Raw genomic sequence first — 26,928 nt, 5'->3', positions numbered from 1 at the left:
ATCACAAAATATGGGCCCGCCACTAATAGGCGAAAGATACAGCAGCCAAAGTTGAAGAGTTTTTAACACCCCTAAATCATTTGGCTTAAAAAAGGCCAAAATACACAGGACAAACAACTTACAAAAGAGAGAGATGACTAATAACTGGCATGTTGTATAAAGTCACACCACGAGGGAAGATGAACAAGAGAAAATGGACAAACTCAAAAAGGAAACTGTGAATGTTATGCGTTTCGTTTTCCAAAAGCATGTTATGTGGTTCAAGACTTGCACCTTTGTTCTTTATAAGCCAAATTAAGGATTCATTGATTTTAGTTTGTGTGGTGCAAGACTGCAAGAGAGGTGAGCCGCATCTTTTGTAGTGGTACCGTCGATCTTTCTGTTTTGGCCGAATTCACCAAGTGTTAGTTAACACTTATTTACATGGGGTGTACGATAAATATTGTACACTGAAGTAAAAGTTAACGTAAAATGTTTAAAAGTAACCCTTATATATATATAAGTTATCTATTTTTCAGTGATTAAATTTTTCAATTTAATAAAAAGTATTTCTTCAAAATTACTAATAATGTATAAAATTAATCATTTAACCCTTTAAAATGTTTATCTATCAACTTTTTTTTTAATAATTTAAAAACTACAGAAAACTAGGTAAAACTTACAAAAAAACTAGATAAAAGTTAGAGAAAAGTGGATAAAAGTTATATTGGTGTACAATAAATTTATTGTACACCTTGTACATGCAAGATCTTTTGGTTAATTAAGGGGCTTCAGAATTCAAATAATGTGGAGAATAAGAGGTTTGTGCCGTGTGCCTAGCAAGTACCAGACTAGGGGTGTTTATGGTTTCAGTTCAATATGGTTTTATGCGATAACATATTCCACTAATAAACACCAAAACAGAACCCCTTACAAAACAACACAAAAAACCAGGTCAAATTGCATCTAATACTACGTAAGTAATAATAAGTTAAACACGGTAAAAAGGAAAACATAACACTACTTACATGGAGCCATAATCACACTGCTCATATCATATGATAAAGGCTCATAAATTCACGAAAGAATGTGTATTTTTCATTAATATTTGCAAAATTACGCTAACTTTACAGACATCCAGAGGAACCTCACACTAAAAACTTATATACTTGCTAATTAACAAGCCCCTAATTCTCAACATTACGATGAAAAATTGCAGCTATGCCCACAGGTGGCAATGCCTGGAATGAATAATATACACACCCTTTTACCTTAAATATACGAAGGAAGTACTACTTTTCTATACCCTGCTGCAAATATTGTATCAGATCATAGCCTGCAGTCGTCCACTTGTTATAGGCATCTGTACATACACGGATCATGAAATTGGCTGCTTCGCGTTCACTCATCTCAGGATGAAATCTCTTCCGAAGATTACCAATTGGCTCACCCCTACTAAAGCAAGGTAATCCACTGTCTGCCATCATTGCCACGGTGCTTATGATCCCATCCATATGACGACGAGCTGCAAGGTAGCCCTTAACACACAATCTGTAACGAAAACCATGCAAGGTTGATGGTATTGTTCAGATGATGATAAATTAACAAACAACAACTTTTGTGTAAGACCGCCTTACTGAAAAGACCGGTTTGATTGTTTAACTAATTGGTTCCAATGCTTAATTAACTAGTTCCATTGTTTAACTAATTAGTCATATTGCTTAACTATCTGATTTCATTGCTTAACTAATTGGTTACATTGTTTAACTGATTTGTACCATTGTTTAACTTATATGACACCAAAATGGTATTTTGTGTAAGACCGCCTTACATAAAAGTTTGTAATTAATAAATAGGAAGATTTGCCAGTTCTCTTACCCCACAAAAAGATGCCAAGTTTCACTTTTCATAGTCCCTGAAGGATCAAGCAGCTGAGTCATCTCATGACTCAGTTTGAAATGAGCACTCTCGAATCGCATGTTCCCACCAGGAGACGTTTCCAGGATGAAACCGAAATCTATGTGAACGAGTCTTCCTGAACTGTATCAGTGAAAAAAAGGTAACCAACATTAAGTTTTCTTCCTATGGTATCAAATTATCAATAGTCATTTTGTAGACTACTGTAAGATACAAGTAAACATTTCAACTATTATTCTCAGCAGCAACCAAAAAGTTCCCCCACTGCGAAACTACTCAATTAGAAAAGGATTAAGTGTTCGAGTTGTCACAACAGATTTTATTCCATAACATTTAGCATATCCTGGAACAAATAAAATAAACTTCCACCAAAATTCTTCAACGCAATGGATTTTAGGGATTTACTTTAACTAGAACCGGAGGCATCAGAATCAAAACAATTTAAATAGTAAATGAGGAAACAGAGTAGCAAACCATTCACAAATTGATGAGGGAATATGTGAAGGCTAATGAGGGACAGTAAAAACAACTACTATTAATCAAGAATAGAAAACGCACTTGTCAAAAAGTAAGTTCCCATTATGCCTGTCTTTTGGTTGAAGTAGAAGACTGGCCACAGCATAACCAGCACTGCTAATAAGGAAGTTCTCCCGAGCAGCTTCGAAACTGAGAGATCCAACTGGCCCATAATCTTGCTGAAATATCTCATACAAGCCACCATCGTTAATTTCACCCATCTGGCTTCTACTCCGTGTATTAGGCACAACCTGCAGGAATTGGGAATAACAAGTAAAAAACATACACAGATATTGAAGGAAAGAACCTATATAATTCAAATCTGAATAACTTAAAATTAAAGACTGTAGCTAACATTATAACATCAATTTTTTCGCATTAGGATAAAGCCAACTACAATATGAGAATCCATATAGGACTATAACACCATTGCTGACAAGTTTACCTCTATTATTCCTCTTTCAGGACCAGTTGGGAGAACTCCGTAGGGGAAAAGATAAAGATTCAGTCCAGCTGCCTGGAAAATGTCTTTAAGAAGAGCGATCACTTGTAGAGCAAGAACATCTTGCCGGCAATCATCTCCAACCTAAAATAATATACCCATTCACAAATTATCAATTTATGTACAAGCAGACTAACAGAGCTACAGAAAATCACATATAGTACAGAAGCACACAGAAAAGAAAAGGGGGGGGGGGGGGGGGGGGGGGGGGGGGGTGGGGGAGAGGAACAGTAGTGGTCAAAGCCTATGAAAAATAGTGGACTTGGCAAGAATAGTGGTCAAAGCTTATGAAAAATAGTGGATTTGAGATCGATCAGTTCACCAAATTCATCCGGAAAGAAGTCATAGACTCTGAGATTGAGTCCTGCATGATTATAAGTTTTTCTCTTCGACAATGGAAAGCTGGATGCAACCCCAAAATAACTTGATCGACGACAGTAAATATCAGCATGTTATCTTGTTATCAGGAATGCTGAATTGCAAATGTCTAGATGCATCAACAGTCTGATTTTAGTTTAATAGGTCAATTACTGCAACCTTCTTCAAAATGTAGTAATTTTCTGTATATTAGAACCGTACCAACTTAAAGTAGAAACTACTTATGCATGTTGAAACTAATTACATTGAGAAAATTAATACTCCCTCCGTCCCGGAATACTCGCAACGGTTTGACTTTTTGCACTATTCACATAATTCACTTTGACCCTATTTTATTTATAGTATATGAAAATAAGAGTTAGCATATAATATATTGTTGGCTTCATCTTAATATATATTTTCAAAATATTAATATTTTATAAGTTTTTATAATATATAATTGAAGATATTGATGGTCAAAGTTGTGCATTGGCAAGCGTGTTCAGTCAAACCGTTGCGAGTATTCCGGGACGGAGGGAGTATTTAAATGTTAACAATCAGAACAGATGGAAATCGCCTGCTTTCTGCACATAGCATTTTAATATATTCAGCAACCATGATATTTTCAAGATCTTCCAGAGAAGATCACGAGTGATTCTTATTTTTTAGCAGGCTCCAGTTCTTGATACGTAACAACCAAGAGATTTCAATTTTCAAATGCTCCACTTCACCCATATTTAAAAAGAAAAGTTTACAAAAATCATTTCAGGCATCCAAACGCTCCAACTATTACAGACGAGAAACAATCAGAACTCATTTAACAACTAACTAAGCCTAATAAGCTAGAAAAGCTAACAGTACCCAACAAACAGTCAAAATAACCACATTATGGTAGAATACCTTGAAAATACAAGCCTGGGGCTTCACGTCATTTGGATCCCCTTCTCTGTCTACCACATTAAATGTGATCATGATAGGTACCTTTGCTGCCGACTGCAAAGGGATCCCACTGTCAACTTGAATGCCCTTCACAAGCTTGTTGGGAGCAGTAGGCAGGTAGAGGTCATCTCCTTGCATCTCAACTAACTCTAGTTCCCTGGTAAAAGGATACAGAACAATTATTAAACAGATAAGAATGACTTCTAATACAAAATAGTCAATGAAAATGCCACCAAGTACCTTCGTATACCAGCACGACGCTCATCCTTTGGAAGTGGAAAGAGTTTACCAGATATAGATGTAACTTTATCAAAGAAATCAAATTCTCTTTGAAAAATATCAAGTGCTTTAGGGCTGAAACTGTCAACAATTCTCTCCCTCACTTGTGGCAGTAGGGCCAGAAACGCGCTATTCTGCAATAAGAACAAAAAATGTGTTAGCCTGAACACAGCATGATCAAATGAAAGCTGTAAAAAAAAAGCAGAGACATGATCGAATGGAGTTAAATATTCACTAATCTTTAGGCTTTTTATTATAATAACTCTGTTCAAATGACTCTTTAAAGTTCGTACTGGTCGTTGTGCATTAGATTAGAATCAATAGAGAAAAGAAAAATCTTGTTACTCCAGAGTAGGGGCAAGGTTGAACATCCAGTTCCCCTATATTCCACCAAGGGTGGCATTATAGAATGGGTTATCAGAAAGATAGAAATTAAGGAGAACTGAGAAATTGAAGAAAACTGATAGTCGATTGTAATTCGATGCGATTAAATCATCAAATAGGGGCTACTATCTCAGACATTCGAGTGGATGAACACTCCCTAAACAAAAGCTAGATGAAATAAAACAACTCTCAACAATTTTCTTCATACCTCTCTTCTAATTTATACAAAATCTTATATATGACGGTCTAATGTATAAGACCAACTTCTTATCAAATAGTTATACTTTTTAATCAAATAGTTACTCAAATGTAAACAAATAGTTATCTTCTACTATTTTAATTATACTCTCCAAACAAATAGTTATACTTTAATTTCTAGTCATATAAACTTTTTCTAATGCTGACATCAGCGGTCTTACATGTATGGCGGTCTATTCTCTAACTTATCTCATCCATATATAACTCCCTAGCTTCCGTCCTCCCCAAGCTAATAATGACTAACATATTTGTATTACCTAAAGTGCACCTAACTCATTAGCTGATGCATTATATGTGGGAACATCAATAGAAGTGTTGAATAATGTAGACCAATGAGTCAGCTTTTCTAGCCCAAGAGAAGCAAGGAATTAAAATGCCTCTAACAGATGTGATAGTTGGATATGTTAGGCAAAGCTGGAGGAATAGAAAAACATGGTGGAAAATGCAAATCAGAGAAACGTGGCATCATACAATCTCGGCGGCACACAGAGAGAGTTGTGAGGATGGAGATGAGATGAGATGAAGGAAAATAAGAAATCATGAGCAGAAAGAAAGAAACGGGGAAAGGGGCGAGGGACCGAGGGCTGACTTTCTTTATCAATAATGCAATAAAATCAGGAGCTCTTAGCCTATATTTGTATACTTAATACCAATGTATAAAAAGGCTCAAGGCGCACCAAGGAAATTTGGAGTTCCCACCGCCTTAGATGCGCCCAAATAAAAAGTAAAAAAATTTGTGAAAAAATGGTTTGCGTCTCGGAGGGTGTGCCTCATCAAAATCGCCTCGCCCAGACCATAAAAGGCACGGGCTCCAAACGCCTTGTGCCTAGGCGCACCTTTTTATACACTGCTTAATACTACAAGTAACACATATACTGATATGAGGCATGTGCATAAAAATATAAAATACTTAATGATGGGGAACTTAATAACAGGAAAGAAAAGGTAAAGGACCAGGAATACCTTCTGAAGGTCAGCCTCTTTACCCCCTTCTGGTTCACATGTCTCACCCTATCATTATTGCAAAATATAGTTAGTTAAAAGAACATCATAAACACACATAATAGTGTTCATAATTTCCATACGAGAATGTAAGTAAACACAAAGATTATTACAGCCACATACAGTCATACACCCATATTTTCCAGTACCTGTAAATGCCATATGAGAATGTGAGCAAACACATCACTTCGTTGAGCAGCTCTGAGCAAGTATCCTTCAACTAATCTCTACAAGGCATAAAACATTAACAGATAAATAAACAAAAAAATACAAACGTAAAGTAGTATTTAAAGAGGAGACCAATCAATATGGCCACAATTAGTAATCTGAGAGCTGAACTAAAAACATATACGAAGTATAAAAAAAAAAAAGGAGGTGTTGCACAGTCAATCCCACCAGAAAATTTTAACCAGACAAGTTTGCCATGAGATACAACACGGAGAAGAAACACATAAGAATTTGGACATAAATATCTTTGAGACCTTGCCTGGACATTTAAACAAAGTGTAGGATATATGCTCGATCGTCTATAAAAGGAAAGCAGGCAGACTAAATACTACACCAGTAATGCAGCATCTATTTTTATGGATAAGCTCATTTAAAAATATACTGTCCACAAAGAGGTTTTTGAATAGAAATGTTTCATCGCTCAAAACAAACGCATTAAGATGACTTAGAATAAATCACACAACAACAAGTAATCAAATAGACAAAAGGTAAGACACAAAATAGGTGAATAGAAAAATCACCCCCTCATCATAACGCAGAGACTGCACAAGCTGAGGCATGAAAAATGTCACACGTTGAGGAGGATAAGATTCTAAAACCCTCAGCACATACGCCATCACTCGTGGATGACCCTTATATGCAGGGGTAAGGAAGTCAAGAGCTTTTGTTACTGAACAAGCAGCCCAATGAGGCAACTGTTGCAGCAACATTGAATTGTCATCGACTGCCTTTGGGGTGACGAAATATGGAAGTGCTTCAGGTATACATCGGAGCTCCAATATATGCGCCTGCAATAGAATACACAACAATCAATGCAATGAGCTCCATAAACCGCAGAAAAATAATTGAAAGTACTTCTTTTGTTTTAGGGTTATAAAAAAAATACTCCATCTGTCCGTCAATATAATGCATAGTTCGCTTTGGCACAGAATACATTATTAAATGTTTATTAAGTTTTTAACTCAGTGGAATGAAAAAAAAAAACAAGTACTAGAGAAGTGCTGGATAAAGTAAAAGAACGTGGGTAGAGAGAAAACCATAAACGGAACTGTAAAACATGCAATTTAATTTGGGAGAATTCAGACAAAGAGTTCAGCATGTTCACTAACTAGTTCAAAACTGTAACAGTATAAAAATTATACCACAATCATTGACTGAAAACCCCAAGAATCATGGAGCCCAAGGTTATAATTCAACTGCATACACATCCTAGTTCCCATAACAATTACCTTACAGGCCAAATGGGACCTCACTTACTCGCCTAACAAAAACCAAGCCCATGACGAGGCTCCTGTCTTTGGCAGAATCCAGAACTCAGAATAATGTTTTATGACTTTTATCTCATTGGAGAAACAGGATTGAAAAAGAAAACCATAATATGTGTTTATGTCAGACAGGACAGGAAACTCAGTTCTGCTTTTGAATAGACCAATTATTTCGTTGTCGGCCAATATGCGACATATCATCTTTTCCATAACTCCATGTCGGCTTTAACTTGCCTAAGCAATATTTCACTGAGTTTGAAACATTGTTAAGCATCAACCCATATAGGCCAATAAAAACCAACCCAACTGATATGATAGATGCCAAATTCTAGCCGCGTTAACCACAAACTTTTACTTAAACCATCGTTACAGCTATTCCAACCATAATAAAAAAATTAAAATCATGCAACCAGCACACATTAATACTCAAACAAGACTGTAACCGAAATATAAAAAATTCTAAGCTACAAAGACAAAGGTTCCCAACCCAGTCCAAACCACTGAACCAGTGCAATTACCATGAGTAGCAAAATAAGAACACACCTGAACCAGCTGAGTTATCTCAGATTTAAGAGAGACATTAGCAGGGAACCGTGACGCTAATGATAAAGCAATTTGGGGATCCACTGCAAACGCTGTCCGAGCATACTCTAACCATTTTTCAGAGCTAATTTTGGGCCGAGGTGTGTAATCCCTAAGAAACCATATGGAACCAACAGAAAACAGTTGAGCAAGCAAATGATCGATCTTCAATTACCAAAGCAGTGAGCATTGACATAATAGTACAACTTCATAAATTTAGGATAAAACAAAAGCAATTACTTTGAATTAGTGGGTTGCGCCCAAACTTCAAGTCTATCAGCTTCATGCTGGCACAACATCAGAAGCAAATGCTTCCGCTTTTCTCTCCCAACAACATAATTTTCCAGGTAACCCCAAACTGGATGATGATGCTCCCTCTGCAAGGAATTTTTTTAAAAAGAGGAGATTTTCATATTACACGGGATACACGATGATGCATATCATATCGAACATTTAGAATAAGTAGCTTTGAAGAGAACTATATGCTAAGAAGTAAGAACAGCAACCATACCCCCTCACCCAAAGAGCCCCCATTTTCACGTGCCTGTCCTTTTGGATCTGATGGAGCATTATCGATTCGCTCATTCAAAAGATACTGAGCAAATGAAGTAACGGATTGTGCCTCACTTTGAGCAAAAATTTTACTCCTTGTGTCGTACCATTCTGGCTCATAAGCAAACCATCCCAAACAAGCCCTGCACAAAAATGTTCTCAAGTATAAAACCAATTTCCTTAGCAAATGAAGAAAAATTAAAATTGTAAAGAAATTGAAATTTCAAATTCAGAAGCTATAAAGATGATAATTGATGAAGAAATACCCGACCTTGCATTCTCCTATATAAGAATTCAGAACATTGGAAGCAAACAACCAACTATATTAGGCATATAAGAAAAATCCACCCAATATGTATATTTCTTTAACCTTTCCCGTTACCAGTTGTGATGTGGAAGAAACACCCCGACTGGTGAAATAGAATGTTTATTACGCCTTAAAATACCCATCTGAAGTTTGGTGCACATCACAACAGTTCAACTTTCAGTTAACATTTCCATCGGGAATCTGCTAATTTCGGGCATTTTAAGTCATAAGCATAACTAGGGCATAGTCTAAAACAGTTGGGAAATGTTAGAATTAGTACTAACACATGACTAAGGGTTTGTTCTATTCACATGATTTTCACTTATCTGAACTTATTAGAACTTATCAGAACTTATTTTAGTTATAAGTTGTAATTGGGTAGCCCTTATTTTTCCTGATCTTATCATGTTTGAACATATTTTTCCTGAAATAATTGGAAATAAGGTGAACAAAACAGGGCACAAATAAGGATTTTTATAGACATTTCACGACCTAAAATATTATTAAAAAAGGATAAATTGAAGGTGTTACGGAAATGGCAACAGTAAGTAGTAAGATCACATTGCGCAACAAAAACTACATTGGATGATTCTTTGCAAACTGCCTAATACATCAGCTGATTTCTAGAAAATTTTACTAACTGATATCGAATAGAAAAATGACAAACATCACTACAAGATAATTACCTATATATCCGATCTTCCAGCAGCTGAAGGCCTGTTCTGAAGTTCTGCAAATTACCTTGTGATTGGCAAGAACAATACTTTAGCCCAAGAAGCATTAAAGTGAAAAATGTACCCGTAGCAACAGGATGCCGTGAAAACCTCCAGGGAAATTCGGTGGTTCCTTGAAACATCCTACCAAAGAGCAGCATCTGTTCGACACTATTATGTCTAACTACCTACATAATTTAAAATTGGAAGAGAAAATTCGTGAATATCCAACTTCAACACATGGCGGTACAATCAAAGAAGCCTTGTCCAAACAAGGCTGCAGAATCCGTTTGATTTTAATGTGGTTTCTAAGTAACTTGCAGGAGAAAACACAAAGTTTCAAAGTTCAGCCACAATTGGAACAGTTTATGTACTGCAACAATTATTATGCTGCAAGAACAAGCACAGCATGGTTTGTGCGGAAACAAGATATGGAGCAGTTTCAGGAAGAAAAAAGAACATGCAGAACGATATCTAAGATTCATATGTTATATGTCAAACCCCTGACCCTCCAAATAATCAAAGTCCATGTCAAAGCAAGAACCCACCTCAAATCGATCAATTAAAAATCCAAGCCACAGTCTATGAGCCATTATTTGTTCCACGGGGTCTTTTTCAGGTGAAGCTTCTGGCTCCCCCGCAGAAAGGTGAGGTCGCAATTTAGCAGACGGACCAGAACACTTGGCATCAGATGCAAAGAGACCTCTTTTTGTGTCAATCGTCCATAACCATGCATCCACAAGCTCCGCCAGGACTAGACAGCCTAACTGTGGTGCAGCTGAAACCAACCATGTCCACACAAAAACTGCAGTTTCCATAGCATCAGGGGTACAAATGTAAGCTGGACACCAGCATAGAAGTCGTAATAGTTGCGAAAAGTACTCCGCATTTGTTTTTGAATCAGAACCCTGCAGAGGAAATCCACAACATACGAGGACATGAGAACTACCTCAACACATAAGGAATCAGTAAACATCTCAAAAAGATAAATGCATCAAGCATACCAAATTTGAGAGGAGCAAAGCAGTTGCTTGTGAACATGCTTCACGAAATGCTGCCTTCTCCACTGTTCCACCTTTCTCTGCGATGTTGACAAATTGCTGAAGAAGATGCACGAATTTTTGGAGAAGGATTTCATTGAATGAATCATTCTCAATTGATGGTTGAGAAGAAACACTGGATCGCAACCTTTGAAGTCCAATACCTATACCAAACCCTGTTTGTGCACTAGATTGAAATCCACCAATGCTATTATACAGCCTTCTCATTCCAGCAATTTCTCCAGCACATTTAGACTTCACAGCAGCACTAGTTACACCAGTACTAAGCACTTCCAGGCTAAAGGCTTCTGTCAAGATAAAATTTTCCCCAGAAGCAGCAGCTGCAGCAGCCATGACTGCAGGTATATTTGCAGTTCTTGCTCCAGTCCAACAATTGTTTTTACCAGTTCCTATGCGTATCTCGGTCAATAAAGAAACCACATCTGTAGTAGGCTGTGCTCTCTCTACTGGGTTTGGTTTGCAAAGCTTTTCCTGCATAGATTTGAAATAGTTAAACAAATGGTCATGTGGAATGAAAATTTTGAAGAAGACTAGTAGCTAGTTGCACGCAGTTTGGCTGGAAATTTGAAATTTGGCACCGATGGTGTTCTAGCAGCCTGTGATTATATGAAATAGTCGTATGCATTAATTTATTGTGATTTTATGACACAAAAGTGTAATTATTAATCAACGTACAATTTCGGATATTTCGGATTTGATATCCCAACTTGGCTAAAATACAACATAACTCAGCCCTCTCTCTCAAGGTTCTACAACTCTTAAAGCGGCCCACAGCCCATTTGTAATAAGCCCTTCTGCATTTATTACACAAACACTATAAATATATCGCCCTAGTGCACATACCAAGGCACGCTCATTTATTTCCTTCACACACACTTTAATCTAGAGAACTCTCTCTACTCTCGAACCTAGTACTTACTAAGGCATCGTAGGGGCTTTCCTCGGAACACCCCCTGCCAGTTAACTTACTTGTGTGCATATACTTTGAGCCCAAATACTCTCAAGAACAAGCTAGATCTTCCACTACTACGAAAGTGCCTTCATCCAAAGCCCATTGTTTCATACCCGAAACAATTAATATGATTATGTATTTTAATTGGATGTTAGCATTGCCCAATATTTCTCTAATCATTACAATTATCGTCTCTCTCATTCATATATACACTATATATATATATATATATATATATATATATATATATATATATATATATATATATATATATATATATATATATATTCCATGGCATGTAGCTAGCCACTTTACTCAACATAATAAAAGATTAAAAGATAAATAAAATAAAGTAGGTGTTACTATTCATAAGGGATTGCTCCTACTTTTTAAGGGTTATAGATACAAAGGAATCAACAAAGATATACTCCCTAGTTGACACACTTCATTTTGGTACACACAGATTAAGAGGGGATGGAAAGAAAGCACAAAGACAAAAAGACCCCTACCCACTAACCCAATCCCTCCTTGAACTAAAGCAGACAAATGATAAGCATAAGTGGGCTTACAAAGATGTCAAACAGGCCTACACTACTCTGAACAAGAAAGTTTAACTTTAACCAACTTAATAAGGCATATTATTGTCTGTGCCCATGCAAGACATGCAAAAGGTTTAAGCTACAAGCATAGGATGAACATGAAATTTTAGGTGAATTAAGATCTTATCTCTAGCAATGTAACCACAATAGTTCTTTCCTATTTTAAGAGGTAAAACACACAGAGACATACCCATATTTTCAATGAATAAAATAATGACTCAAGGACCGTGGTACATTAGTCCATTCTTAAGCCCTCAAAAGAAGCAGTTTAGAGACTCCTGTGCCTTTACAATTTGCTCCTCCGACTTCGCCAACATTTATAACTAAACAGTTGAATATGAAAAAGTTACAAACAGCTAAAGATGGCTGTGTGCCGGGCCGGGCCGGGCTTCGTGTCGAGCCCACGGGCCGTGGGCCTAACCGTGCCGGGCCCACGCCAGGCCCACGTTGTTTCGTGCCGGGCCGGACCGGGCCGTCGTGCCTAAGGCTAATTTGACTAAGTTTAACGTGCTTTGACGTGCCGGGTCGAGTCGTGCTTTGTCGTGCTTTTTCCTAAGAATTAAGGCCCGGCCCACGGCCCACGACTTTGTGCCCGTGCCGGGCCGTGCTTTTTGCGTGCTTTTCCGTGCCGGGTCGGGTCGGGCTTCGGCCCGGCCCACAGCCATCTTTACAAACAGCCACTAACTTAATCAATACGGCTAAGAACCTCATTGCAACTGTAAGGGTCAGACTTTGCACATTTGGCCAACCCACCCACACTAAGCCAAAGCCTCGTGATGGGACTAAAGAAAATGGAAAGATATATTGAAGTGGAATGTAACCAATATCAAGTTTCAAATGGCAGGACAGCACATAATGTCTAGCAACATCAAAAACTCCACAGTTTGCCTTTTTCTCTCTTGTGGGTAGGCTAATTACTCCCCCTTTTTAGGAATGGAGAGTGGGGTGGATATTAGATATCCAGGAGAACAATACTTTAGCAGTTTGTAAGTAACAAAACAAAAAAACCAATAATATAACTCCCCACTTTTGACACAGTTGAAAGGGTCACTAATCTTAGAGGGAATTGTTTCAGCTTTTAGTCATATGGATCAAACCAAATATCAAGTTGGACTCTCTATGTGCTTATTAGTTGATATCATTTCGAAACTTTGTCTTGTATTAACCACTCCCTAACCGAAATTTATATGACCTACACTTACCCCCCCCCCCTGACTTTAAAAGGTTTGAACTTCGAAGGTTGACAACATTCTGTAATAGAATAAGAGATTAATATTCTATTAGAATCTTCCTTTCTCCCCTTTGAATCATAAGACATGACTAGAAAGCAGGGAAAAAATGGAGGGTCAAAATTACTAAACGGAATATTACAAGAATCAGTCAGAATTCTTAGCCCACTTGTTTCAAACGTCAAGGAAAAATAACCCAAAGATTGGGCAAACAATTTTCATTTTTTTTTTACTGGAAGGGGGGGGGGGGGGGGTTCAGTATAAAACAAAGCCAAGCCAACCTGAAGAAGACCCTGGGCAGTACATGGAGCATAGGAAAGTGATATTATAATCCATTCTCTAACTACCCTTTGAAACAATGATCGAATAGCAGCAGTGCAGGCAGGATCATTGACAAGTGAAGAAGATGGGTCATTATTGACAGAATAGAGTAGCCAGTCCATACATGACGAGTTCCAAAGGATCTGCAAACAAAGGTTACGTTAAGGTTTCACTTGTAGGAAGATAAGAGCAAAAGGTTCACCTCTGTTGTAAGGTAAACTAATGCAAAGTATAATAAAAATTACCTGTGGAAACTTATCTCTAAGTTGAATCAGCAGGTTAACAGATATATCCCTAACATGCTCTTCCCTCTGAGACATGGCTTTAATCAGAAAGGAAGCATGCACTGAGAGAGTTGAGTCTCTAATATCAGCTTCATCACCCGTATCAGATATCCGTTCCTCCTGAAATTGAGATCTAGACTTAAATTTTATAGCCAAAGACAATTGTTTCCTCCTCTCTCTATCTAAGAATGACTCGTGAGTAACACGGGTAGTTATGCAATGATTACAACATGTACAATTGATATCACCTGAAGGCTACAGAGAATATGCATAAATAGATTGAATAATTAACGATTAAGGGGTGTGTGTGGTGTGGGTGTGTGTATTTGAGAGAGAGAGAGTGTGAGTTGCATGCGTGTGTGCGGACACAGCTCCTATTAATGTAGGAGATATCAGCTCATTGGTCCTTGCAATTCATAGAAATTCGATGAAGAATACGTAGAACAAAATATATTAGTGACCGACCGTCTAAAACTCTAAACCATATGAAACTTCCCAATTTCTACTATCCTTGCTCTGGCAAAACGAAATTTTAAAAAAGAAAATGAAAAGGGGAGACATAGATCCATGGAAATCAAATATACAGTGCTATGCCATTTCAGCAAGAAGAGTTCAGCCACAACATAGCAAGTTTCTTATGGAGTCTAGACATGCAATAAGGATAGATTAAACTAGTATAACATACTGGAGACTGCTCCATACTAAGGCATCTATTCCAAAGTTGTTCAAATTTTTCTAATTAGACACCCCCCCACTCCATGTCACAAAGATAGTTGCACTTTAACATTTCATAAAAACTAATAAAATGAGTGTAAGTAGTGGAATCTTGTGAGAAAAAATAATAAAGTAATGTAAGTAGTGGAATGTTGTAAGAAAATCATAAATTTATGTATAGTAGTGGAACCCTAATACATAAATAAAAATGTAGGTTTTCCAACTTTTAACCACAAGCTCCAAACCTTACCCTAGAAATTCTATGTACTCCATCTTAAATAGTTAATGTTATAAAAATCAAAGAAACATCCCTAATAAGTAATAACTACCTACCCCAATAACCATCAAATTTTTTGTTTCTTTGCAAAGGATATATCCCGTGTATTATAGCACGGATACATTCTAGTATTGTAAGAAAGAAAAATGAAATGAGGTAAGTGGGGGAAAATGGAGAAAGAAAAATGAAATAAGGCAAGTGGGGAGAAATGGAGACCAAAATAAATAAATTAATGTGGGGCATATGTCTAAAAGAGGAAAGTGTATCTATCGTTGTGAAACGGAGAGAGTATCTCCTAAGTAACAAACATTCATCCCCAAAAACTTCAGATAAAATTAAAAAGTTACATCAAAAGGACAACAACAAAGTGCCATGGTTTAAAAAGGAGTCTTACCACTCTTAGGAGGAAAAACTGATTCCAATAATCCTGGGTGATTCGCTTTAATTAATCCCACCTTTGACATTTTTTTTAATAATCCAAACTTTTGGACCTATTCGCTTTTAATGGTCTCAACAGGTAATTCACCTGCAGTAGCAGGTTACATGTCCACGTGTCTCTAACTAGACAATTTTTTTAATCTAAATTAAAAAAACCTCTCTCCTTCTTCTTCCCTTTCCCCTCCACCGTTGACCTACTATCCTCCGGCCTCCATTGTCCCTCGCTGATCTCCTCCCCGACCATCAAAAGCCCCTTCTTTTGCCTCACCCTCCATCGGCGCTCAAAACCTAGCCAACCTCCCACCCACAACTAATTTCCTGCCTTACCTCAGCGACCCTCTTCTCTCTCCACCAGCAACGACTTCTCACTCCATCGCCGACCTCTTCTCTCTCCTCCCTCTCCATCGACGCCCAAAACGATAACAACCCCCCCCCCCCCACTCCCGCTCTCTCTCTCTCTCCCACTCCCGTTATGCCTCATTCTCTCTCATCCTCGCTGGAAACCACCATATCGAGCGACAACCACCCACCAACCCACCTGCAATCATCAATGTCCGGCAGCCCAACTTCCTCCGTTGACACTCGCTCTCGCCCATCCTTCCACCATTCTCGTATCTCTTTCTTTCTCCTCCCTGAACCACTGCAACCATCTCCTTTGCCCCAACTCTCTCCTCTATCTAACCCTCTTTCCTTTCTGACCCCTCATTGTAACAACAACAAAACCAACCGCCGCCAGCGAGAGACGGCAAGAAGGTAAGACCCACATGCCATTTTTGTGAGTGGTGGTGGTCAGTTTTGGTGTTGGTAGTGGTCAGTTTTGCTGTTCGTAGTGATGGTGTTGGTGGTTATCAAAAGGAAAAAGAAAGAAAATATTTAACTGCTGTTTCAGATCACTGGTCATATAGGAGCAATATGGCAATATGGGAAGATGTTGCCTCGAGTTTGGAATATTTTAATAAACCTCAAAGGTGGGATTAATTAAAGCAAACTGCTCAAAGGTAGGATTATTAGAACCAAATTTTCCCTCTTAGGAACCATAAACATAAGCTCGTAACCCTAGAAACAGTCATAGAAGTAGGAAACAAAAAAAAAACAAAAAAAAAAAAGCAAACTAAGATGCCCTAAAATTATATTATTTGATGATCTTATCTACAACTCTGAAAAGGATAAGTAATAATGTGATAAAACACATCACTCCAACCAAACACATCCTCGTGACAGATAACTGGAATGCCTGACTGACTAAGCCCCCATGAACCTGTTAGTTCCTCTCCTTCCACATACACCACAAAAATGCTCAAGGAGCCAACATGCTCTCCTCAACAAAAAAGGTTCTCTTACACACCACAAATCATTAACAATTCCGGGTCAAACCCAGCAAACCCTTTACCTAAGAAAATAACACATTGAGCATTGAAGGGAAAACAAAGTAAGAGGTGATTCACTTATTCTCATGAAACTACCAAATTAATTTCATCCCCAGGAAAGTTTCGTATGTCAAGCGGCAGGACATGACTCTCAATCAGGTCATAGAAACAACCCAAAGTCCCGAACAAGAAAAGTACGGAGAGAAAAGTCAGTGCCAACAACAAAAGTGCTTTTAGTTCAACTTTAGAGTATGTAGCCATCATCCACCAGTGCATCAGCATGACACCAAATTACTTAGTTCATACGAAAACAGAATATTAAAGAGTATCAAGAGAAAAGAATACCAGCCATGATACAGCTGTTTCAAATGCCTGATGGACCGTAGCAGTCAAACACTGAAAAACAGCAGGTGCAAGATTTGGTGTTTTCAAATATTCAAACACACAACTGAAGGCGCTTCTAGAGGCTGTTAACTTAGAATCACCATTAAGAATGCCTCCATTGCTGCTGAAACGTATAATCTCCAAAAATGCTACAGCAAGCAAATATGTAGCTTTCACACCTGAAAGAATTTATCATGGACAAAAACACTTTTCGTTAAGACCTTAAAGTAGAGCACTTTCATGAAAGAAGACTATGTGATTGATGTGAAGAAGATCTGCTCAGATAATAAAGATGTTCAACTGCCATATACCACAATTGCCTCCCTTGCTTTTTTTAAGAGGAGCGGGGTGTGTGTGTTACTCAGACTTTTGAAGTGCAAGAGAAATTAATAATACGTTTCTAGAAACTATCGGATCTTGATGCTTTGAAAATTGTAATTCACTAAATAGACATGAAATAGTATAGTGAACCTGAGATTGTACTCATTGCTCCAGCATCAACTCGTCCCCCCAATGCAGCAGAGAGAGCATTTCTTTGGGTTGCAGCAGCCTTTTCATTACCACTTCCATGACGGCTACCAGGATTGTGAAGAGCATTAAGTTCAAACTCATCTTCGAGCCACTTGACAGAACTTACAACCTAAATGCCAAGCATAAAACATAAGCTATTCATTATTTTCCGCCCATGGAAGAAATAAGTCTTATAATATTTGTACAGATTAACCAAGCTATATATCTAGATGAATGGGTGGCTTCCAACGGACAACACAACCTAGCCATACAAACCTTTTTGTTAGTAGAGGGAAAAAAAAGAACATATCAGCAGTAAAAAAGAGCACTGGTAAGAGGATAAAGGTGTCCTCATATCAGCAAACACACATTACAAATTATCCCAATTTCTTCGAATCCCCACATCTGGACAACTGTTAGATGCCCCAGCCGCCTTATCCATAAAGATGCTTAATAAGTAATCATACCCCGATGTAAATAACTCTTAGAACAGTTTTCCTTCAATAACTTTTAGAACAGTTTCCCTTCTAACTACAGACACCGCATAATATCCCTTGAAACATTACACCAGGTATCCTCTTCTCTTTGGTCCCTCCAAAGCCCCCAGGAGTCCAGGACAAACCTGCAGCAACTCCAAAATAGTACAAGGGAAGACTTAGGACTCCCCAGACACAAGCATCCTTATATTAACACCAGTGCACCATATAACAGCGAAAGAAGACATGTAGATTTCCAGTATCTGCAAATGTCCAACTTTACAGCACTTGAACATATTACGAACCATTATTTAAATAGATCCTGCCACTTGATTCGGGGGGGGGGGGGGGGGGGGGGGGGGGGGGGGGGGGGGGTTGAGGGCCTGAGGAACGGTTTAGAGGACCAGAAAAATTTTACCCTTGTTTGAACAATATTTTGCTTTGGGTAAGAAGGGGATGAGGGGAATCACTTTTCCTTACCTTCATCAACAAAATCCTTTAAAAGTTGAACAAGAAGGAAAAAGCACCCCAATCCCATCCTTTCCTGCATCTTTTTCTCTATCCAAATATTGAACTTCCTCCTTCCCTCCTCTTCCCACAAAAAATGTCATATATTTATCACACATTTGGACCCGCAAAAATAATGCAAAAACTATCATTGGAAAAGAAGAGGAAACAACCCACAACTCAAGCCAAATGATTATCTCAATTCTCAATTATAAACATACAACTTGATGTCCATAGGAAAAACACACCCAAAAAAATAAATATTTATTCGAAACTGAAAACAAATTGATGGGTGCTTGTCGTGAAACAGTTTCTCTACCAATTTGCTTTAACTAGGGTAGGTTGCATAAATCTGGACCTCCTTAGACCCTAACGCATGGAAGAACCAGAATGTGATCATCAAAAGGCAGGTAATTTTCATAATTGCAAACAAAAAATAACACATGGTTTTCAACCCGAACACAACAAAGGGTGCAAATTGTCAAGCCATGCACCAAAGGAAACCTGAAATCATTCCACGGTCAAACTCACCCTTCAGAGTCCATACTCCATAGTAATCGATTGAATACAAAAGTATATTTCCCATTGCAAAAGCCATACTATTAAAAATCCACCATAAGACACTGCAAGACTTCCAAACACACAAAGCCCCACTAGAACGAAAGGAAATAATTTTAAAAATATATATATATAGGGAAAGCAAACTTGCAGATATGCCATCACATAGTTTGCAGATCAACTTACAAGCGGTGGAGTAGCTTGTGCAATGCGCTGAATAGCTGATGCCCATTGAATATTCCACAAGTATGGTCCATCAACAGCTTGAAGTTGTATAGTACTCATGCTTCCAACACCACTCAGTCCAGTAGAGACAGGCTTTGAGGGAACCTGGTTTCTTTGAATGGGAGGTGCTAATCCGAACAGAGCAACATAGAACCACAAGTTGCGAAACATTTTTAAAAGAGAAGGCTCGATATTGGCAGTTGGGTCAAAATCTAAACATATTTCTGCAACAGCTGGCATTAGAGGTCCCAGAAAGTCGGCTCCACTCCTGGAAACAGTTATGACATGCAACCTTTTAAAACATTACACACATACATATATACGTAGTCCCAGCCCAAAGGAAATGTCTACAATCATCTAGTACATGCTGCTATCAATTTTTACTTTCGCGGCTTCATTCAAAGACTTGATCTAACCCACCATCGAGAATTGGAATATTGGATATCAATTCTAATGGACAGAGCCATAGAGGGGTAAACAAAGAAGCAAAATACACCATATGACACCCCAAAAAAGACTTAGAAGTACTATACTCAATCACAGTTTAATAGAAGAATATCAAATTACCTTCCACCTTTAGACTCTGCAGCCAAGCCTACATCTGAGCATAATGAGAGAAGACGGTGACGATAGTCACACCGCAATTTATTTTCCGTAAGTCCATTGGCAATCAGAAGAAATGCTGCAGGAAGAGTCTAAAGTGGAAAACCAGTGAGCATGTCAAAACCTTACTAATTCTGGGAAAGAACTTCAAAAGCATGACATCCTAGAAAATACCTCAACACGCTCTGTCGTAGCTTCCTGTGCCATTGTTTTGCTCTCCGCAGAACCTACATTTGATAATTTACCCAGATAGCTTCTTGTCATCAGAACAACAGTTTCTCGGTAAGACTTCTCAAAGCCTAAGCTGGCTAATCGAGCAGCGGCATCAAGAAGCTGCAGCAATGATACATTATAAGCAATTCAAAATCGACATTAAGATACATAACCATGCAATTAAACATCAGATCAACTGTTTCTCTTTAAATTAGTTGCCTTACACGAAGCCGCAATAAGCCGGGAGTTGAAGCTTCACCCTCCTCCAAGCTTTCAACAAGTAAAGGCAATATCATGTCTACCACTTCCGGCTTTTTAACATAAACATTCAAGTCAGCAAGTAATCGGATAACATTCAGCTGAATTGTTGGGACAGCTGCATTTTCTTTCGTGCCCTGAATACAAGTCATATTGTATGAGCAAGACTATACAGAATTACAGATATAGAAGAGCTACAAGTACCAAAATTATAGTACAGTAAATATAACAAAGTAGTTGCATAAAAAACATAACTGTGATTTTAAACAAATGGAAATAGTCAGACAATTGTATGAAAAAATTATGAGAGATTCTTACAACTCCTCAATAACATATGCAAGTAGTCTTGCCGAAAAAGAAAAATAGATACACGAGTCATGGTGAGCACACATTTAATTAACTATTGACTGGGACTTATTTATCAAAAATGACCATGGTCATTACTCATTTGTTAGTATTACATCTAGAAGATTTTGGGACATATTATACATTGATAAGACGGAAAAAAAAAAATGGTTCACTGATATACACAGCCTCTACCAACTGAACAAAAGAAAGTTGGTCCCCCTCCTCTCCATCACTCCCCTTCAACATCTATAAGAAAAAAAAACATAATACGGCTTGCTGGCTTCAAAACTTTAAATGTGGACATAAACAAGCGAGTAGCAACCTTTATAAAGGGGAGTGACACTAGAACTTCGCACATCTACAACGAAATTGTAGCGTCTGTAACATACAAGTCTTCTTTTTCGTAGGTGTAAAGCACAGTTACGAGATTCACACCTACCCCCCAAGAATCTCGAATCGGTTCGGACGAACCAATTCGCGGTTCTCTAGCGTTCCAATTTGTTGTGGTTCGCGAATCAAATAGCTAGTATTGTCATCCCGAATCTGAGACCCTAGTTCTAGCGATTGAAGGTTGGAAGCATAGAAAAAACGAGGATGCGGTCGCGTTCGCGGTAACAACAGATGAATAGAACAGATCACGACTGACGCGGTGTAAATTTTTGGAAAACTCACATTAACATATTCAAGCCTTCTTATTACATTTTAAGTCTAAAAAGTACTAGTTCAACACAGTATAACCAAATCTATCCTAATATGAGTCTGTATTATATTTTGTGAACAAATAACCACTCAAAATATCATGTTTCGTAAACTACATAGCTAATACTAAAATATTGTTGGCCAATGTGTAAAAGAACGGTGTCATGGGAAAAAAAATGTACAGTTACTTAACGAGTTTTTGCGGAACAGCAAATCCAAAACCGTTACAAAACGCCGTTACGTAATGGAACGGTCGAGTTTTGATTCCGTGATCGGAAGGCGAGAGAAGAACAAATAGGTTGGGGCTTTTGTTTAGAAGGAAAAACGAGATGAATCCACTCGCCAATTGTTCTTTTCGTTTATGAATTGTCTTCTTCAAACCAAGCCATGGCTGCTCCGGCAATCTATTCACTTTCTTCCGTCCTTTATTTTTCTTCAAGTTTGTGGTAGTGTATTGGTGGTGGGGATTTGCATGTGGGTTAGCTTTTTTTTCTCATTGCATAGTAAACACTTGACTTTTGTCTTTTCTAAGCAAGTATGCTTTGCCTATTTTCTCTATCCAACTTTTTTTCTCTAGAAGGATTACAGTACGATGTATAAACTGGAAATTTGTACTAAAACAAACTGCAAATTTATAACCCCCTGCGAACACGAAAACAGCCAATCGACAAACTGCGAACCCCGTACCAAAGCGAAACGTGAATCAGGTACACTTATGTAAGAGACAAACATTATTATTATGTCTATTGAGGGAAGAATCAACGATCAGAGGAGGGAAAAGGAGTTAATAGAATAATGTTTATATAATTCATGAGCGTGTTTCGTACATTTTCCTGATTCTCAATCAAAAAACCAAAGCAGAAATATGAAAAGCCATTCACCTTTCAGATAACGGTGCCAACATGGATTCTTGACAGAAAGCTAGCACATATAACTAGCCAAAAACATCAACAAAGTTTCTAAAGAAGATAAACGCTGATCAAGCTACATAACAACAACCACTCACATCTGGGTAGGAAAGATATAGGCTACTCCCTATTCTCTAGTTTATGCAAGCTATCTTTGACAAAGTGGTCTTCTTTTTCCCTACTTCAACAAGCCCTCATTGTAGTACTCTCAAGTCTCAAGAAGACAATGCATAAATGCTGAGCGGAGAACTCAGAGACTCAGACAGCATAACCACAGAAAACAAATTGTTTCCCCAAGTCCCACAGAAGAAACTGGAGCATATCTTTATTTTAAGTGCCCATAGTGTAACTCCAATTTTTTTTTGTCAAAATAGATTGTTCACCAATTCCAATGGGACCCTCCAATTTGCACCATAACCTCAATCAGAAAGATCGATAATGTGACATACATGCTGAAAAAACATGTTTCTTACTTGTCACTTTAACAGTATTCCAACAACTAGTCCTCCTATTCAATAACATTAGAGTCGAAGTAAAACAGGAAAAAGCAAGGTTCACTTGAAAAATAAGGAAGACATAACAGAAAGTATTTCACATCCTTAAAGTTGTATAATGGTATAAACAAACATCCAGGAACTGAAAAGTCAATCCATTACCGAACCTATACATTCGCTTAGATCTGAGAGAAAAGTGGCTAACTTAACTAAACAAGTATAGTCACAAAAGAAAGCACATGAAGACAGTACAAGCATAAAAACAGCGAATAAAAGATCCTGGGAATCAGAGCCTGTCACGTTCCGAACATAGGAGCATTTACATGCATCTTCATATGGATACAAGTAAACAATATGGAGCATGCAAAATGATATTTGTGCCCTCATCACCCTTAGCATATGCCGCAAAATATGCTCCAAAAAATGAAGAACTAACCTCTTCATCATAGTCATTTCTTCCACGGATACTGGTAGCCAGTCCCAAGATGAAAGTGTCAACAGGAGCTCGGTCCTTACTCCAGCCAAATTCAACAATCTCACAGCATGTTCTAAGGACACTTTCGAACATGGCTCCCTGACTACTGCCCCAGGTATCTGCCTGTCCAGTATATAAAACATCACGACAAACAGAGAGAAAGAACCTAATTTAGCTGATGGAATCTGATATACCTGTGCACAAGCCGTAAGCACCAAAGGTTTGAGACGAATCAACAGAACTCGAAGCAGTTGTCCACCACGAGCTGTTGCTGTCTGAGCAACTCCAGAGAGCAAATAACTGAAATGATCTTCACAAAGTCTGAGCTTCCTCCAAACAGAAAGTAGACAAGCTTCTGCGGCATCTATCATCAATGCCAGGGTCTCAAGCAACACCCTCTTTGTCGATTTCACATCACAGTCAAGTGAGGTGAGACATTTAATTTTCAATCTAGCTGCTGCTCGATATGCAGATAATTTGGCATTTACTCGAGATTTCAATGTTTGCCCATTTTCTGTCCAATCCCGCTTCCTTAACTGCCAATAAAGCAAAAAAAATATATAACCATTTCATGCCAAAAATAACACCATACAACAACTACAACACCCAACGCTCCTACGCCTAGGATGGGGGCAAGGATGAATCATCATCTGTCACTGGACTGAACCACACAAAACTCCATGTTTTAATCCCCACAAAATTTAAATTTAAAACTTTGAAAAAGTGTTGCAAAATGTAAGATTGATAGTTATCCCTTGAGCTTAAAAACACAAATCCACCAAATCCAATGAAACTTTTATTAGTAACCACCAAGTCCCCAAAAAATACAATCACTGTCAGAGTGATCCAGCTTTCCACCAAAATATTAAATGAACACACACAATCGTTTTCTGGATTTCCCGTGTCTTAAACTTTAATGACTCAAACAAACAAGGAATGGGAAGGGGGGGATCAGAAAAGAAGGCTTCGTTCGTATTAGGTGTATATGTTCTTTGAGCCACCTCTAGTTTCATCCAAGGCCGCACTTTTGATGCAACAAAAGATTTTTTTTTTTCAATTGCTCTCCATTGCCCTTTAAAAAAAGATGATGGAGGATTTGGTCATATTGACCATCTTATCTTATTTTGAAGAACACTTCAGTAAATTTAGCTTCCAATAACATCTTTACTTATCACTATTCAGTCTATTCCAAACAAGAAACATACAAACCTTTCAACTCTAGCATCTAGCAACAAAACATCAATTCAGATAAATTATTGCAAAATTGTACCTTTAAAAATGCGGAGGATGACTGAAGCTGCCTCTTTGCCACTAACCGCACTTGCTCCACAAGCCTATGATCCATCTTAACTTTATTATCCAAGATATGCCCAACCAACTTAAATAAAATCTCCTGCTTCTCTACGCTCTCTATTGACTCTTCCTCAAAATTAGCCACCTGTCTTCGAACAGGACCCTCACCATCCATATTTGAGGCAATGCTGCTTACCCCATTCATCTCCGACACACGAGACGAAGCCGTGCTCACGGCATCATCAACCACAACCCTGGAACCGCCACCAGATGAAACAGAGAGCTGACTAGTCCCATTCATAGGACTCGGACTATCATGAGGCTGAAAATAACTTAAACTGGCTGGAGAACTCTGAAAAGACGAAGTTCCTGAAGCAATAGTAACCTCTCTAGGAGAGCTAGGATAAACAACAAAAGGCACTTGTTCTAACAAAATATTGATCAACTTCTCAGCATCCAATGTCGAAATTCGCGGAAAACTCTCCGACAACGACATCAAAAACGCCTTACAAATCTTCAATTCATCTAAATTACTCCCATCATTAATATAAGCATTGTTAAAAGCAGATATCACAATCTCTCCTAAGAAACCGGCAACCTCATCAGCGAACTCGTCCGACAATTCCGCGGCATTGACAACGTAACGAAGAAAATCAGAGTAAAATGCAGAAATAGAATCATTACCAAATGACTGAGGCCAAAAAGACGGCCGAAACGACGACGGAATCGAGCGAAGAAACTCCACAACCACGTCTTGAGGACGATTATCGGGCAAATTGGGGCACTGAGAGAGAAACCTAGCGACGGCGAGGACGGCATTGAGCTGAGATCGAGAAATCCTCGGCGATCCAGACGACGGCGACTCGTAAGAAGGACAACGACCGCAAATCCAAGCCAGTTTCTCCTTGAACTGGGTAGGATTCTTCGCAATCAAGTCGCATAGCTCTGTCAAAGCTTCCATTGATGATTCTTCGAAGAAAACGAAGATTAGCCTAGAAAAAATGTCAACAATTGGGGGAATTTGTTAGGGTTGATACCATAGATCAAAAATGTTGGATCGCGTAGATGAAATTGGGAGAAAATGTGGAGCAATGAGCTAGGGTTTTGGGAGATACGATTGTTGGGAGAATTGATGATCGTGAGGTCGTTCTCATGGCGTTATGGTGTGACAGTTTTCTGCCATTGTTTTTTTTGGTTTTGGGAGGAGGGAAAATTGGAGGAGAGAGAATGAGGGAAGGAGGGAGAAAGTGTTTTTGCTAATATGAGAGCACGACTCGAGTTTTTTTTAAGTTAATTAACGACTTTAATTACTCTGTAATTGGTTATGACACGTTGTAAGGAAGCGAATAGATCGTTTGATTTGGATTCGGGTTCTATCTATCAAAACTCTTGCATCCATACTATAGTTCTTGTAACTTTTATACTTCGTACTAGATTTTAGACCGTGCGATGCACGGTTTCTATTAAATTGTTACGTTAAAATAAAACTCCTATATATATCAACTGTTATATTTTATATATTAGATTAAATTGATTTTTTTATTTTGGATTTAATTTCATTTTAAATTTATCTTTTAATTATTATAGTGTTTGATTTTGGATGAAATTGTATATAAGAAATATTAATAATTATTTAATAAAAATATTTATGTGTTACCTAATTATTTATCTACGTGGCATTCAACTTTTTAATTCAAAACTAATTTTGAAGTCTTATTTTTCATTGGCTGAAACCATTAGATTTCCTACGTTGCGCTCTAATATTGGATTAATGTTTGATTTCGGATTGAATTTTGTTTTAGATTTATTTTTAACTAGATTTTAGCCCGTGCGATGCACGGTTTCTATTAAATGGTTAAGTTTAAATAAAACTCTTATGTATATACCAATTTTATATAATTTTTTTTTTGGTAAAACCAATTTTATATATTTGGTATTAGATTAGAATAGTTTTT

General features: G+C 37.9%; 1 protein-coding gene across 1 annotated transcript; it reads right to left on the bottom strand.

The window, feature by feature from the left end:
• Nucleotides 1–982: 982 nt before the first annotated feature.
• On the bottom strand, nt 983–26,246 carry LOC110799265 (phosphatidylinositol 4-kinase alpha 1). Its single transcript, XM_022004498.2, has 26 exons — nt 24,951–26,246; nt 23,875–24,216; nt 23,642–23,803; nt 20,723–20,893; nt 20,460–20,618; nt 20,250–20,377; nt 19,644–19,950; nt 17,878–18,046; nt 17,368–17,585; nt 14,188–14,346; nt 13,903–14,085; nt 10,785–11,312; nt 10,329–10,688; nt 9,754–9,968; nt 8,720–8,903; nt 8,449–8,585; nt 8,170–8,320; nt 6,883–7,149; nt 6,283–6,360; nt 6,095–6,142; nt 4,451–4,623; nt 4,172–4,367; nt 2,858–2,998; nt 2,455–2,663; nt 1,858–2,019; nt 983–1,530 (listed from the first exon to the last, which is right to left on the bottom strand). Exons 1-26 carry the CDS (start codon nt 25,932–25,934, stop codon nt 1,272–1,274), a joined length of 6,090 nt encoding a protein of 2,029 aa, XP_021860190.1. The 5' UTR covers nt 25,935–26,246; the 3' UTR covers nt 983–1,271.
• Nucleotides 26,247–26,928: the final 682 nt, after the last annotated feature.

Source organism: Spinacia oleracea, chromosome 4 (assembly GCF_020520425.1).
Source record: "Spinacia oleracea cultivar Varoflay chromosome 4, BTI_SOV_V1, whole genome shotgun sequence".
Taxonomy (NCBI): domain Eukaryota; kingdom Viridiplantae; phylum Streptophyta; class Magnoliopsida; order Caryophyllales; family Amaranthaceae; genus Spinacia; species Spinacia oleracea.
Note: the sequence above shows the minus strand (reverse complement) of the source record. Positions and strands in the feature narration are given on the sequence as shown.